The sequence below is a fragment of the Puntigrus tetrazona genome, chromosome 17, assembly GCF_018831695.1.
Source record: "Puntigrus tetrazona isolate hp1 chromosome 17, ASM1883169v1, whole genome shotgun sequence".
NCBI classification, from domain to species: domain Eukaryota; kingdom Metazoa; phylum Chordata; class Actinopteri; order Cypriniformes; family Cyprinidae; genus Puntigrus; species Puntigrus tetrazona.
The window spans coordinates 4,129,908-4,144,541 of record NC_056715.1 but is presented as its reverse complement, the minus strand read 5'-3'; the positions used below and the strand labels follow the sequence as shown (position 1 = coordinate 4,144,541).

General features: G+C 38.0%; 3 protein-coding genes and 1 long non-coding RNA gene across 5 annotated transcripts in view; 2 read left to right on the top strand and 2 right to left on the bottom strand.

The window, feature by feature from the left end:
* Window positions 1–377: 377 nt before the first annotated feature.
* Window positions 378–3,046, bottom strand: LOC122362254 (G-protein coupled receptor 135). Its single transcript, XM_043263635.1, has one exon. The coding sequence runs from the start codon at window positions 1,959–1,961 to the stop codon at window positions 612–614; it is 1,350 nt and encodes a 449-aa protein (XP_043119570.1). The 5' UTR covers window positions 1,962–3,046; the 3' UTR covers window positions 378–611.
* Window positions 1,508–7,630, top strand: LOC122362256 (jnk1/mapk8 associated membrane protein). 2 transcript variants are annotated; one of them, XM_043263638.1, is made up of 7 exons: window positions 1,508–1,617; window positions 3,530–3,609; window positions 4,009–4,163; window positions 5,113–5,319; window positions 5,395–5,576; window positions 6,339–6,415; window positions 6,512–7,630. In XM_043263638.1, exons 2-7 carry the CDS (start codon window positions 3,538–3,540, stop codon window positions 6,728–6,730), a joined length of 912 nt encoding a protein of 303 aa, XP_043119573.1. In that variant the 5' UTR covers window positions 1,508–1,617; window positions 3,530–3,537; the 3' UTR covers window positions 6,731–7,630. The 2 variants fall into 2 exon arrangements, with proteins under 2 accessions (XP_043119573.1, XP_043119572.1); XM_043263637.1 differs by lacking the exon at window positions 1,508–1,617 and adding an exon at window positions 3,202–3,346.
* On the bottom strand, window positions 6,905–14,478 carry ccdc175 (coiled-coil domain containing 175). The gene is made up of 19 exons (XM_043263634.1): window positions 14,333–14,478; window positions 14,065–14,150; window positions 13,438–13,549; window positions 13,159–13,294; window positions 12,680–12,908; window positions 12,468–12,590; window positions 12,273–12,382; window positions 12,102–12,183; window positions 10,727–10,863; window positions 10,524–10,634; window positions 10,364–10,435; window positions 9,593–9,728; window positions 9,384–9,512; window positions 9,125–9,263; window positions 8,850–8,929; window positions 8,621–8,773; window positions 8,441–8,543; window positions 8,305–8,348; window positions 6,905–7,962 (listed from the first exon to the last, which is right to left on the bottom strand). The coding sequence occupies exons 1-19, from the start codon at window positions 14,397–14,399 to the stop codon at window positions 7,798–7,800; spliced, it is 2,214 nt and encodes a 737-aa protein (XP_043119569.1). The 5' UTR covers window positions 14,400–14,478; the 3' UTR covers window positions 6,905–7,797.
* The window catches only part of LOC122362258, a 119,571-nt gene continuing 118,211 nt past the window's right edge, over window positions 13,275–14,634 (top strand). The window contains exon 1 of the long non-coding RNA XR_006253080.1: window positions 13,275–13,359. This is a non-coding gene — a long non-coding RNA (uncharacterized LOC122362258). The remainder of the gene's footprint in view (window positions 13,360–14,634) is intronic.

Sequence of the window (14,634 nt, the reverse complement as noted above, 5' to 3'; positions counted from 1 at the left end):
ACTACAAGACGTAAAAAAATAATAAAATATAAAAATAAAATATACAAATTAAATATGATCTACATATGTGCATATTAGCTACATAGAGCAAAAGTGAGACCCTACAGAAAATATAGTTTTTTATTTAATGTGATCGACAACTTAAAGGTTGGCGATTGTCAGCTCCTTTTGTCTAAAGATTATATTTGTTTTTGATTATTTAACATAATATTTAAGAAAAGAAAAAAACTCTCATTTTTATTTTTCTAAGATCAAATGGCCATGAGAAAGAAGGATAAAAGCATGAATATCGCTTATAAATTATATCTCTAATAAAATAAGCCAGCATGTTTACCGTATGAGCAAAATATCGGTCTCTGGTATATGCAAACAATGTCATATAAAAATATATATGTAGGCTATGTCGAAGTGAGTTTGAAAGTAAACGAATCGAAAAGAAAAAGTTACATCGTAAATCAGTTACACTCGATGTGTTTGGTATCATTGCGTTAGGAAAGTTTGTGGTGAATGTTTAAACCTGACATTTTGTTCTCCGATGCAATAAACCAAATGTTAGACTTTTAAGCGCCGCTGTACCCCTGTAGCACCTCCCGTCGTAAAGTGTGAGCGCGTTATAAACTCGTGTCAGCAGTCTCAACTTTGGGCACCGCGGGCTCAGTGATCGTATCCGGATGCGCATCTCTACAGAAGAACACCGCCGGGTTTTTACAGGCCCACATGGCCACATCTCCCCCGTTGGCCGGGCTAGAGGAAGACAAACGGCTGTTCGCGCCGTGGCGGCTCACGTACCGGTCTCTAATCCGGTCCGCCCGGTTCCGGACCGCGTCCCTGCGCTGCGTCTGCGTGGACAGGTACGCGGCGATGTTTCTAGTCCTGTATCCCTCCTCTCTGCTCCGGCCCAACAGCATGGATATATTCGGGTTCCTTATGGCGTAAATGAGCGGGTTGATGGCACCGTTAGCCCACGCCATCCAGATGGCCACGGTGTCCATGGCAGGGTTGAAGGAGTAGCTCCCGAGCGCGGTGATGATGCCCATCAGGCAGTAGGGCCCCCAGCAGAAGATGATGAACACGATCATGATGAGCACGGTGGTGGCGGTGCGCATCTCGCTGTAGAAGCGCAGCAGGTGCGCGTAAGTGGTCACCGGCCGCACCCTGATCTCCGACAGCCGGACGGTTTTGCAGATGTTGTAGTGGCAGAAGCACATGAGGGCGAAGGGGAGCAGGTAACACGCTACTATCAAAGCTACGCTGTACGCGGTGCCCATCCTGGAGGTGCCAGAGTGGAACACGTACATGCAATGGTAAAAGCCCTGTTTGTGCACCACCAAGCGCCTGGAGGTCTCCACGAGCAGGTACCAGGGAAACGAGAAGACCACCGCGGAAAACCAAACGGCCGCCAGGAGCTGGATCGCTCTCCTGCGCCCGATTTTGGCTTGCGGCTGCCTGACGATGGCGTAATAGCGGTCGAACGAGATGAGGGTCATGGTCAGGGTGGAGATGATACCGAAGCAGGTGTTGAAGAAGCCGTTGGCGACGCAGAAGGGCTCCCCGAACATCCACTTGCCGTCCCTGCTGAAGAGCATCATGAAGGAGAAGGGTAAACAAAGAACGGCCGTGAGGAAATCGGAGAGGGACAGGGACATGATGAAGGCGTTCGTGACCGTTCTCAGCTGCCTGTGTTTGATTATAACCACTACGACCGCCGAATTGCCCAGACTAGACAGCAAGAAGATGGCCAGGAGCAGCAGCGCCTGCGCGGCCACCGCGATGCCCTGGAGAACCGAGTTCCCCTCCGAGCTCCTCACCGGGGTGTCGCTGGGCGCCTCGCTCCCGGCTGTGTAGTTGCCGGCCTGCGTGCTCAGGCTGTTTACAACGGGTTTGATGGTCACAATCTCTAAAATGAAGCCCGAGCCCGACATGTTGTCCGCGGTCGCGTTGCTGATGCCGGGGAGATCCATTGGACACGGTTAGGGCGCATCCACGGGGTGGAAGAGAATTCATCCCTTGTCAGTGTCTCCCGTGTCCGTATCACAGTAAAAACGAGTATGCGCTACGATGACACAGATGGTCCCTATGTAGTCCTTTGACGCCATACACTGTGCTTGGAGTAAAGAATGCTCCCCGTGCCCTCCCCTGTTACAGATGACTGGGCTGACAATGCTGCTCGGTTACTGTTGATACGGGACGATACCTCGTTATTCCGCTAGGGGGCACTTGGAGGGCCAAGAAAGCCAATTCACTATTAAGACGCATTCAGATTTCAGGACGTTTTGTGACTTGTTAGAGGCATTTTCGCTCTGATATGTTTAATCGTTTTACGTTTTATAAAACAGTGCATTAATATCGGGAATACAAATAGAAATGCCCTAAAGCTTAGTCCATAAGTTTATTATTTAAAATCACAAATCGAGTGCGCACCGTTGACTCTGATTGGTCCATTCTAACAAGCGCTGAGAAAAGTAACGTGTACCTTCTGATCGCTCATGCTCATCAATGAATCACGGTTTCCGCTGGATCAACAAGATGAATTGGGGATAAAAACGTAAATACGCTTTCTACCTCATTAACATGTAAACGTTTGCTGTAGGCCACATTTTGACTAGCACTATAAAAACTAGCAAGTTTCACGTGACTCGTAAAACGTCTGCATAGCGACCTAGACACTTCAATGCCTCTGACACGGAGAAACTTTAATATCCAGCGAATTAAAAAGTGTATGTAATTGTGCATCTGACCAACACCCGCGCTGCTGAGGCCCGCCCGTTTTTTAGAAAGAGTTTCAATGCAATCGCCGCTCTATATGCTCGTGATCCAGATGCAGGGTCCTGCACCTCCCCGTGACGTTTGAAGCCGTTGCCATGACACCGGAGCCGATTTTTTTCCAGCTGAATTACGCACTTTCTTATGAAGATAGGTTTCATTTATTGTGCCTTGTGCGCACCCAGCCGCCGATGTAGAGCTGCGAACGTTACTATAAACGCATGTTTTATGTAATTTGTTATTACATCTATCTATCTATCTATCTATCTATCTATCTATCTATCTATCTATCTATCTATCTATCTATCTATCTATCTATCTATCTATCTATCTTATCTAAACAAGCAAAGTGCTTATTTGCTAAACGATTAAATGCTATTGTGTTTATATACCAGCAGAGATTGTAAATCTGGCCAGTGAGTGGCGCTGTGAAACAATTGACGTTTAGCAACACGTTCCGCATCACGCGAAGAAGACGTTCGGTCTTCCGGTTTCTGTTACGTCGTTTTATATACAGCTTGAAATCGACTAATCCAAAAAACCCCGAGCGTTTGAATATTTTGTAATGCTGTATACGACATGGGTATGTTTAAACGATCACGAGGAATTGCAATCAGCTAATGACAATGTATAATTCATCCATATTTGTTTCCTTGCTCTTGATAAGAGTCGCTAGTTTACCCCCATGGCAACGCAATTCAAATGTTTTATCGATTTTAAGGATGTTGTTTTTAATGATGTTTTTTTTTTTCTGGATGTGATGCAGCTGTAGCAATGAGCTCCACGTGTCCTGGGCTGTATTGTGGAAGGACCATCGTAAATAACTCTGTAGAAGGAGAATGTGGGGTAAGTGCCTCTTTTTTACACGAACGTAATCGGTGTAAATAAAACACGAATCGTTCAATTGCATGTGCATTGCGTCTTAATGCAAAAGGTCATTTACAGCATAACAGCACTACTTTTTACACAAGATCTGATGTGCATTTTACTAGTTTACAATTGTTTGTTGCAAATAATTACATTTAGGTTTTATTTTTACCAATAGTTAACACAAACATTCACAGCATTTATACATTTTGGTTCATATTCATTTAAATGGTTTTCTTTTTTAACGTTAAACCTTAAATCCGTTAACATTAGTTAGCAAATGAACTTATAACAAATTAGGGTTAGGGGTCAAGTTGATGATTTAATTTGACTAAATATTTTGGTGTTTAATAACCTTCATCCACGTTTATTTTCAAGGTTTGTCCTCGTGGCCAGAGAACTAACTATGAGAAGATATGTGAGGAATGCAGCGGATCTCCTGAGCTGTATGACTGGCTGTACCTGGGCTTCATGGCCATGCTGCCTCTGGTCCTGCACTGGTTCTTTATTGAGTGGTATTCTGGGAAGAAAAGGTAGCCGGCAGAATTTCTTGTTCTGAACAATAGCATGTATGTGGCAGTATTACTGTGCAGATCTGATTTGTTTGTGTTTTGCGATGTTAACACGCAAAGTGATAGTCCATCCAAAAATGAAAACGGTGTCATCGTTTACTCAACTGCATGTTGTTCCACACCTGTGTGCTTTTCTTTCTGCAGGGTTTCTTTAGGTTTTATGAAGGTACATTTAAGGAGTAAAGTGAATTGAACTCAACACTGTACAGACTCTAAATGTCTTGTAGCGGTTCTTCAGAATATGGAGAGAAAAATTATTTGCTTGAGAAGCAAAATTATTTGCTTGAGAAGCAAAATGACAACGAAATGAAGCGAGTTTGTGATTGAAACAAGAACGAATATGTGCTTATGGGCTCTGAAAAATCAACTTAATTTGCAAATTGACATGTTTATTCTCGTAATGAGCATAAACTCATTTATTTTGTTTAGTTTCTTAGAAAACAAGAAATTTCATCTCAAGCAAATGCATTTTTAGATATTTGTAATGGACAACTATGTAAACAAATAACTGAGGAAGGTTAGTATGAAGCACATGCAACATTTCATGCCATAGCTTCATGAATTTCAGCTGTGATTTAAGACCTTTTTAGGCCTTAAATCGTGAATGGTTGAATCAAGTCTCAAAGAAAAAGTGTTTCTCTTGTGGCACGAGAAGCATGGTATGAAGAATGTTTGCAACCGAACAAGTTTCTGGTCTTGTTGACTTCCTTTTGTGTTTTGAAGTCATAACTGTTTGGTTACCCTCATAATGTCCTTTCATGCTCGACTGAAAAGAGGAAGTCGTACAGGTTTGGAATGACTTGACGTTTGAATGACTTGTTTTTTTGGAGGACTGTCCCTTTAAACTTGAATAATGCATTTTTTAAAATGAGCTTCAAACTAACCCATGCTCTCTTAATATCATCCCCAGTTCTAGTGCCCTTTTCCAGCATATCACCGCTCTGTTTGAGTGCACGGCCGCTGCCATAGTGACTCTGCTCCTCAACGATCCTGTCGGCCAACTGTCTATTCGTTCCTGTGAGGTTAAGATGCTTTCCGACTGGTACACCATGTTGTACAACCCCAGTCCCGACTACGTCACCACCCTTCACTGCACGCAGGAGGCTGTGTTCCCTCTGTGAGTGGCCTTTTCAAAACGACGTTTGATTTTGATTAGTTATTTCCGCTGCTTTCTGATGACCTGTTCTTTTAGGTACACCATCGTGTTGATCTACTATGCCTTCTGTCTGGTTTTCATGATGCTTCTGCGGCCACTTCTGGTTAAAAAGATCGCGTGCGGCCTAGGCAAGACCGATCGTTTTAAGAGCATCTACGCAGCGCTGTACTTCTTCCCCATCCTCACTGTCCTGCAGGCAGTCGGAGGTGGACTTCTTTGTGAGTGACACTCTTTTCGTTAAGAATGGACATTTGAAAGGGTGACCAGCTGACGTCGGTATTATTTTACCATTGCTGAGATACTAATATGGATTTTCATAATATCTTGAACCAATTTTATATTTTCTACTTTAGTTTTACGTTGCTTTGAAATGCGTTGTTTGGTTTGTAATTAACAATTAGACAATCAGTAGGTGCATTGGAGACAAAGACCAACCAGGTCAAAAACTCAGATACAAAGAACAAATCTCACACACTATCTATGCAAAAAGATATTGTTAATAAACATTTGCCGTTAAGTTTGAACTTAATCACTGCCCTGATAACACGGCCTGAGGGTCCCACTAAACCTTTGACTGCGTAAGTGGACCCGTCTCCTGTGGTTTGGATGTTCTGCCAGGCTCTGATGCTCCCACTTCTCTCTTCCTGCCATTAGTCAAACTTTTTGCATGCATAGATGTTCTTTTGTAATTTAGATTTTTTTTTTTTTTTTTGTCTATATAGTCAGTTTAGTTATTTTAATTAATTTTAATCAAGTTAAATATAAATCAGCAACTATCTGAAATTAAAATGAAAGGAATTATTTTGATTTTTTTTAATTAGTTGTAGCAGTTTTATTATTATTAGCTTTTATAAAACTATGTATGTTTTTTATTTTAAGGTTTATTGTCTTTCGAGTAACATTTTTATGGTTATAGTTTTAGCTAATTCTGTTATCTCTGGTTGATACTTATGTTTTTGTATTTCCCTTTATTTCATCAGATTATGCATTTCCATATATTATCTTGGTCTTGTCTTTGGTCACGTTGGCAGTCTACATGTCAGCTTCAGAGATACAGGTAAATACATTGTGTACTGTCTTTTTCCCCCCATAATGCCTGTTATTTAATTTTCAAAGACGTGCGTTAAAACCATTTGTGACTTATCTCCCACAGTCTTTCAAAAACCTTGTGGCTAAGAAGAAACGCCTCGTGGTTCTCTTTAGCCATTGGCTCCTCCATGCGTATGGTATCATTTCCATATCCCGACTGGACAAGCTGGGTCAGGATTTGCCGTTGTTGGCTCTGGTGCCCGGACCTGCTCTCTTCTACCTGCTGACGGCCAGGTTCACAGAACCAAACAGAATTCTGTCAGAGGGTGGAAATGGACACTGATGTCACTTCCTGTGTCGGAAAATCACCTCCCTCAAACTCACATTAGAGACTTTTAATTTAATGACACCTTTGGCACAGAGAGCACCAAAGAGCCATAGTCATTGCTCATGATATATTATGTTGCCATGAAGTTTTCTTTTTTTTGTCTAAGAATATTTTTTAGTTGTTTGCTTGTATTGAACAGAGATCAAATGAAATGCTTTATGTAGAATATTTTTTTTCCTAACGGAGTCCTGAAAGCGAATTTTGAAAGGCAGTAGTCACTGTTTTTGTAAATGTATAGTAACTTAAGTATATATATGACTTATTTACATTTTGGTTTGGTACATTTTTATGTGATTTGTATCTGTTGTCAAGAATGGATGCAAATCAGAAATTTGTTGTAATGTACAATATATTTTTCGTGTTAAATATGAAACAGCTGGCCTGTGAATTCCCTGAAAACCCTAATTTAATGTTAATCATTGTCATGACAAACTTTGTGCCAAATATAATTGTATGTATTTACGCTTTTTTTCATGCATGGATAAAAGCTTAACACTATAAAAGGTATGTTGTGACAAATTAGCATGTGGCGTTCTATGATTGTTTTGCTTCTCGATATGTAAATGTGCATGTATTGCGAAAAAAAGATTATGTAGTTTCCAGTGCTCTCTGACACTTATCCTTACAACTTGACTAAAGATTTCTCTTAAGGATGCATATTTATAAGCTCTACGGTGATGTGTGGAATATAACAAAATTATTAGAGCTGTTAATGTTTTATAGTTTTATTCAACATGCAGTATGTTATGTTATACGTGGTGGTGAATTACATTCATGGCCATCAGACCTATGAAAATGAATGTTTGTCAGTTTTGTTTGACTTGTTGAATAAACTGTGACAGATTTTTGCATAGACGTTATAATTAACAAAGATTAATACGTGTAAAAAAAAAAATATTTTGCTCGTTGTTAGTTTAACAAAAGAAAGCTTAGTATCCTACTTTCTGTTATCAGACATTTTTAATGATAAAATATTTAAAACCTGTCTCTAGCTTTTAGTTGTCAGAAGGTATTGTTCCATATTAATGTAAAGTCTTAAGTGTTTTTGGCTTTAACACAGAGCCCATGCCTACTAACTCCTCCTCCAGTCTGTTGTTGATGTCGCTGATGTGATGTTTTCTTTCTTGAATTCTCACTACGAGGTTGTATATGTTCTCCACAATCTTTCGGTCACGATTTGCAGATTCCTAATATAAAAGAGTAGATTAGTTCATTAATTGTACAATAACATCTAATGAAGTCCATCGGTTTAAAGGAACGTTCCAGATTCATTGCATTAATCGTGATGAATAACATCTGTTGCCAATTACCATTGAAAACATTTCTGCCGTTCCTCACTTTACAGGAAATTCTAAAAGCAGTAAGTGTGTCCACTGGAATTTCTTTGTAAGTCTACTTTATACATAGTTTTGTATTTTGTTGACGCATCGAGATATAACTGACAGCCTTCCACAGGTGCTATCGATTGAGATCATTTATATTAAACCAGAATCGTTCCTTAACTACTGTGTTTTGATGCTTTTTTGTACCTCAGTAAGCAAAGTATCTGTTTTCCAGGTGTCTGTTAGAGTCTCTAAAGAATGGAAAAGACTTTATTTGTTGTGTGTCATCTTTACACTGAGAAGAATATTTTTAAATGTAAAAATCCATTGTCAAAAGACTCACTGAAGAGGGACTGCACTTCCTCGTTCATCCATTCTGCCTCCTGCATGTATGTTTCCTTTTCTTTCTTTGCATCCAATATTTCCTCCTTCAATTGTTCAATGCACTGTTGGGGGGGAAAAACACTCAAGTGGCACGCTAGCAAGGGCACGTGTCTATGTGATGATTAGTGTGAGTTTTCACCACATGCAGGCGACTGTTTTCCATCGTAACTTGCTCCAACATGACCTTATTCTTATAGATGCTTTTTTCGACTTCACTTATCACTGCAGCATTAGCAGTTAACATCTCCATATGCTTGGCCCTCAAAGTCATCAGCTCTCTTTTCAGATCTTCCTACAAACAAACAAATGGACACTAAAGCCATTGAATAAACTAGCACACGATTGGAAAAAGCTTAGTTAATTTTGACCTTTGGTTGTAGAAGAGCAGCAGTCTGTTTTGTGACCTCCTCAATGGAGACCTCAAGATGTTTTCTTTGGGTTAAAAGCTCTGGTAAAAAAGAAAAACACATTTCTTACAAAAACATTTATCCCATATTTCCCACTGCAAAACTGTCAAAAACATCCATTTATTGTACAAAGGTCAATCTCTACTTTTTCTCATTTCAGTTATTTGCAATTATAGAATGACCCAGTTCAGGTGCAGTGTTGAGCTACACGATGAGAATAAAAATGAAGTTTGTACCTGTTATTTGATTTTTCAAAGTCTGATGTTTGAGGTGGTCAATGTCAAACTGAGACTCCACCGTCTCTAAAATCAACTCCCGGTCCTTGAGCTCCTGCTCTTTCTCAGTATGAGCTTGAGTGATTGATTCTACATCCCTCTTTTGAGACACAAGACATGCATTTTTAGTTTTCAGATGCACGCTTAGCTAAACCACTTCCATCTTGAAATGTTTTATTGAGCCTATAATAAGTGTATGAATATAGATTCTCTCTTTTACTGTAAGCTGTTGAATTTCAGCCTGGTAGTTCATTTCCATCTGTTTTCCCACTTTCTCTGAGTTGGCTAGCTCTTCTGTAAGATCCTTTATCACTGAATTTAATAATATATGGTCCTGGAGTTTCTTCTTCTACAAAAACAACAACATGCCTCAGATACAGTGACATCTCTTTGCATTTCCACCTCTACTGTCTAGTGTTTCTGTCAGACCTCCTCGAGGAGCTCTTCATATCTTTTCTCTGTTTGTTTGATGGCTGCATTGATCTCCTTTACATACTCCTCATGTTCCTCTTTAAGGGTTTTGCGAGATTGACCTATTTTCTCTCTCTCAGCTTCAACTGATGCCCTGGGTATAAAAATGTGACGGTTACCACGTAAACACTGATTTGTCGAAGAATAGCAATTCTCATTGTTAACTGTCAGATCAAGTTAAACTCATTTACATTATCAATTTATTTTTACATTTAAAATAATAATTTTAATTTTTATATATTTTTCAATATTTTTACATTTGAAATAAACCAGTTTAAACATTATTTGTTATTTTGCAATAATTTTTTTATTTTAAGTAATTTAATTATTGTATGTTTTCTATTTTAATCAACTGATTTTTCTCCTAAAAAAAAACTACCTAAACTGTATTATTATCTTGTTTTTCATTTATAAAATCTAAAGAGCCATAAACAAGATCAAATTACTCGAGAAGCAAAATAGTGCATGATAATAAAAACACTATTAATTTATACAATTGATTTATGAAGGAAAAAATCCCTGTTGCTTAACAAAGAAGCTTTATGCAAAGTATATTGCGTCTTGTTTTCAGTGAATATATCTTGTTTCTTCTTTATTTTTTAATTCATTTATCTGGGTTATATAATCTTTTCTTTTTCTTTCTTTATTTTTATTATTGTGCATAGTTAGTTACTCAAAGTACCATTTTCTTAGAATATATCATAAAAGTAAGATTAAGATAAGGCAGACCTGCTCATAATCTGTTTGGCCAGCTCTCCGTCAAGTTCCTCTAGAGTTTTTTTGAACATATCTACGTTGATTCTGAGAGACAATCACACAGATAAAGGTATGAAACCATTTAGTTGTAATGTAGCAAGACAAAGTCATAAAACACAAGACAGGGCCATACATGTTAGCGTCATGAAGCTGTCTCATCTCTTCATTCATGTTTTTGATTTCAAATCTACATTTGGCAATGGATATAACGTCTTTCTCATGTCTCAGTTTATTTTCCTCTAACCTAAAACAAAGGAAGACATTGGTCACTCGAAATCTAAAAGTTAGTCATCGTGATAAAGCAAAGAGGTAAGAGTATTAGAAAGACAAATTTACCGTTTGGACAGACTGTGTTGTTCAGCAATCATGTCATCTTCCTCTTTCCTCTGAGTGCTGAAGATGTCTGACAGTTTAGCGAGGGGCTCTGATAGAGCACTTTTCACTTTCTGTTCTTCCTTTATCTCATTTTCAATCTGAGAAGAAATCACAGCCCCTTACAGTGTCAGGTAATGGATTTAGACCCAGATAAAATTTCACCGTGATCTCTTGGCGGAAACGAGCCATAAGGGATGAATTGGATCCCCCAAAATCAAGACTTTATAATCTGTTACATTAAACAATTTTAAAGTAATACATTATTATTAAGCATTGTATATTGAAATATTTTAATGTGCATTAAAAACGTATACTTAAAATGTAGTTTTATCCTGTCCAATTAAGTATAATCAATACCACCCTGAAGTTTAAATAGACAGATTTTGTTCTTTCTTTCTTTATTTCTTCCTTCCTTCCTCCATGAATGAATGAACAAATGAAAACATTAAGCTGAAAAAGAAAAATCTTCAAACCTCTTAAAAGAACAGATATAGAAGAAATTGTGATTGCTGTGTTTTATTCACTGAAGTAATACTTTTATTATGCAGTTATGTAACAATAAAAGTATTAGTAATCCTAGTACTTTTATTTGTTTATACAACTTAATGGGCTGCAAATGGTTTATTAGCCAACTATACCTCGTTTAAGGCTATTCTATTAGTAATCACGAAACTATTTGTATTATCATTCATAATGTTTCTTCTTCATTCATAATGTTTTGTGTTTTATCCAATATGCAATTTTGCATTTGCATTGCATTTATTTAGTATTGTATATATCCTGTTGTAGTATTTATTCATACTTTGAAATAGCTTATAATAGTAATAATAATTAGCTTATAAATAATAATAATATTTTATTATGTGTTCTTGTCATTTTGATTTATTTATATTCCAATATGGATTTTTTTTCTTTTATTAATTTGAGTAAATTCAGTACTTAAACTTATATAATTTGAGCTTTATTGTAACTAATGAACAAAGTTTTGTATACCCAGCTTCGCTAACCTAGATTGACATATGGATAGATATATGTTCATGTATCCAGACCAGGTGCACATCTATTGACTGCTTGAACTATCTAACATCTAAGGGCAGTCCAGCACTCAGCTATATTAAAGGTCATCTATGCACATTGTGTCTTTGAAGGAAAGCATTTTAAAAGCTCAATGTGATGGCTGCTCAGCGGGACCAGCCAGAGGCAGGAAATCGATGCTTCAGATCTGACATCTAAAGACAGAGATTTGAGGGTTTTGATCCCGTCCAAAAAGAGTGTATTATGGAGCAGCCATTCGTTTAGCGTCAGGAGTTTCACAAAGATGTCTACCACTACTTACCTCCACCATCTGCCCCTGAAGGACCTGAACTTTCTGCTCAATTGCTTCTGCCAGTTCAAGAAGTTTGCGCTCATGAGACTCCCTGTTGATTATGAATAACAAAAGCTGATTTCTGCTGATCAGAAGTGAAGGGAAGATAACTGCTTGATGTTAAAACCAGTCACTGATTACTTTTGATGATCAGCTTCCTCTTTCTGACTTTTCTCCTCATTAAGCCATTCTTTGTACATCATTTCTGACACTGCCATTCTTGCGATGTTTTTCTCCATCTGGGATATATGCTGAAAGCAGATAAATAAAGCAAGCCATGCCAATCGTTCTATGTCAACGTTGTTTAGACACTGTACAAAGTATGTAGATGCTTACTTCTTCACACTGGGTGATCGTCTCCTCCTTGTCTTGGAGTTCTGATTTAAAGATATCCAGCTCCTTGCGTGCTACTGCATTGATTTTTCTTTGTTCTTTAATCTTAAAAACTATTTCCTCTATCTAAAGAGGGGAAATATAAACTGAATCAGCTTTTGAGTGAAATATATCCAGTGAATTATATCCAATTGGAAAAAAAAAGCTCAGACTACCTCTATTTTCACAGCATGTTTGCTTTCAGCAAATGTTTTACTCTTCTGAATCATATTTTCTTTTAGGTCCTGTTGGGCCGCTTTCACCTGGACAATTTTGTCCTTCAATGACTGAATCTCATTCTGTTTTTCTGTTACCATCATTTGTATACTAGCTTTGTTTGACAGCTGCTGATTCATCTGGTCAACATCATCTTCGTAGTTTCCTTTAATGTTTTCTTTCTCCTGACTGAAATATAATTACAGAAAGTAAACATGTATTTGAATAATATTCGTGAATAATATTTGTGGTACCAAACAAAACAATGACTTTTTCAAACAGGTTCCTCAAACACTCCCCTCAACTGCCATTGGTCAGAAAAAAGATAGTCCAACCCTAAATTCTTTCAACTGCACTGAATAATGTGCATTGGGGAAGTAAATGGTAATGTGAACTACATTTCCCAGGTTCCCTTTAGTCAGCATGCTTGAATACCTACATCAGAGCAGTGTTTTCTTGTTCAAGGAATTGTTGCTTCTCCTCCATGGACTGTATGTCATCTGCTACAGCTTTCAGCTCAGACTGAAGTCGATTCATCTCTGCAGCATTGCCTTCTCTAGCTGCAGTGACAAAATCTTTAAAAACAACAACAACAAACAGCAAGTTACCTGAGCACTTTCCAAACACCATTATGCTGCAGGTGAGTCGTTGACTCAGTATTTAGACTTATACTCCATGGATCCAACAGTTTATTTTAAGGATTTGCGGAGGAACTCACTTGATATTTCACTTCTGATGTCATCCTCTAGGTTCACTGATTGATGTCGAAGCTTGCTTGTCTCAATAGTTTCAATTTCAAGTTTCTCGCGTGCTAATTTTCTAGATGACTCCTAAATAGGATTGCCACAGTCAAATGAACACATTGCCTACATGGGTCATTCCTGTCAAGTAGTATCCACTAAATACTGTAACGCGTACCATTAGCAGGATAGAAAGTGTTACTGAGGTTTGAGTGAAAAAATAGGCTATTTAGAAGAAAAAGAGAAAAACATAGTTTGAAAAAATTTGTTTTGTGATTATAAAAAGAAATCTACTTAAAAATTATCAATTTATTTGATGTAAGATGGTAGCCTATTTTATATTGCACTCAAACTGGATTTTTTTTATTCACCTTAATTTTGACCTAGCTGTGGCAAAAGAAACCAATTTATATGATTTCCAACTCTTAAAAATGTACAATTAATATTTTATAGGCTACAACATGTAATGGTATAAGGACATGGTCGCTGCAGAAATTACACATTGGATATGTACTACGTAATCTTAATATTTTCCATTTTTTTGCAACCCACATTGTATAAATTATACATTTTTTAACAATTAAAGATAAAATACTTGAAAATACCAGCTCTTTAATGGCTTCAGCCGTCTCTCTCAGATGGTGACTTGCTTCTTGGCTAAATGAAACCCCTTCTTCCCTCAGTCGTTTATCTGCAAGGTGTCAAAGAACTTCACAAACGGGCTAAAGCAGAGGTCAATTCACATAGTTAACATATATTGATAACGAGGGCTTTCATAATATTGAAATCGGTGTTCTTTAAGTGTTTGCCGCTAGTTGGCGCGTGAATTCGCGCGTTCGCAAAATAACGTGTTCTACAAAGACGGTTCCTCACCTAACTCGCCCAAGTGCTCTAAGGCAATCCTTACGGTTGGGAAATCCGGCACCAAACAAGTCGCCATTTTCCAAAATAATTTTCTTTTCAAACGAACAAGCGAAAGTCGGAAGTTGCACGAGTTGAAAACACAGCAGCTGTTTGAGTTCAAGTTCATCTGTGTACTAAACAAGTTGGCATGACGACCGGCACAGCAAGTAAAGAGGCCCATTTAATTAAAGTTTAGTTTTTTTCTGATGTCTAATTTCTTATCTATCTATCTATCTATCTATCTATCTATCTATCTATCTATCTATCTATCT

Bases quoted from the DNA above. Each gene is read 5' to 3' on its own strand.
- LOC122362254 (XM_043263635.1), bottom strand. From the start codon at position 1,961: ATGGATCTCCCCGGCATCAGCAACGCGACCGCGGACAACATGTCGGGC.
- LOC122362256 (XM_043263637.1), top strand. The intron at 3,610-4,008 runs GTAAGTGCCTCT...TTTATTTTCAAG, and splicing joins CTGTAGAAGGAGAATGTGGG to GTTTGTCCTCGTGGCCAGAG. The intron at 5,577-6,338 runs GTGAGTGACACT...TTATTTCATCAG, and splicing joins AGTCGGAGGTGGACTTCTTT to ATTATGCATTTCCATATATT.
- ccdc175 (XM_043263634.1), bottom strand. From the start codon at position 14,399: ATGGCGACTTGTTTGGTGCCGGATTTCCCAACCGTAAGGATTGCCTTA. The intron at 10,864-12,101 runs GTAAGTAGTGGT...ATTTCTTCTCAG, and splicing joins TTCAGGGGCAGATGGTGGAG to ATTGAAAATGAGATAAAGGA. The intron at 9,513-9,592 runs GTCTGACAGAAA...TTGTTTTTGTAG, and splicing joins ATGAAGAGCTCCTCGAGGAG to AAGAAGAAACTCCAGGACCA.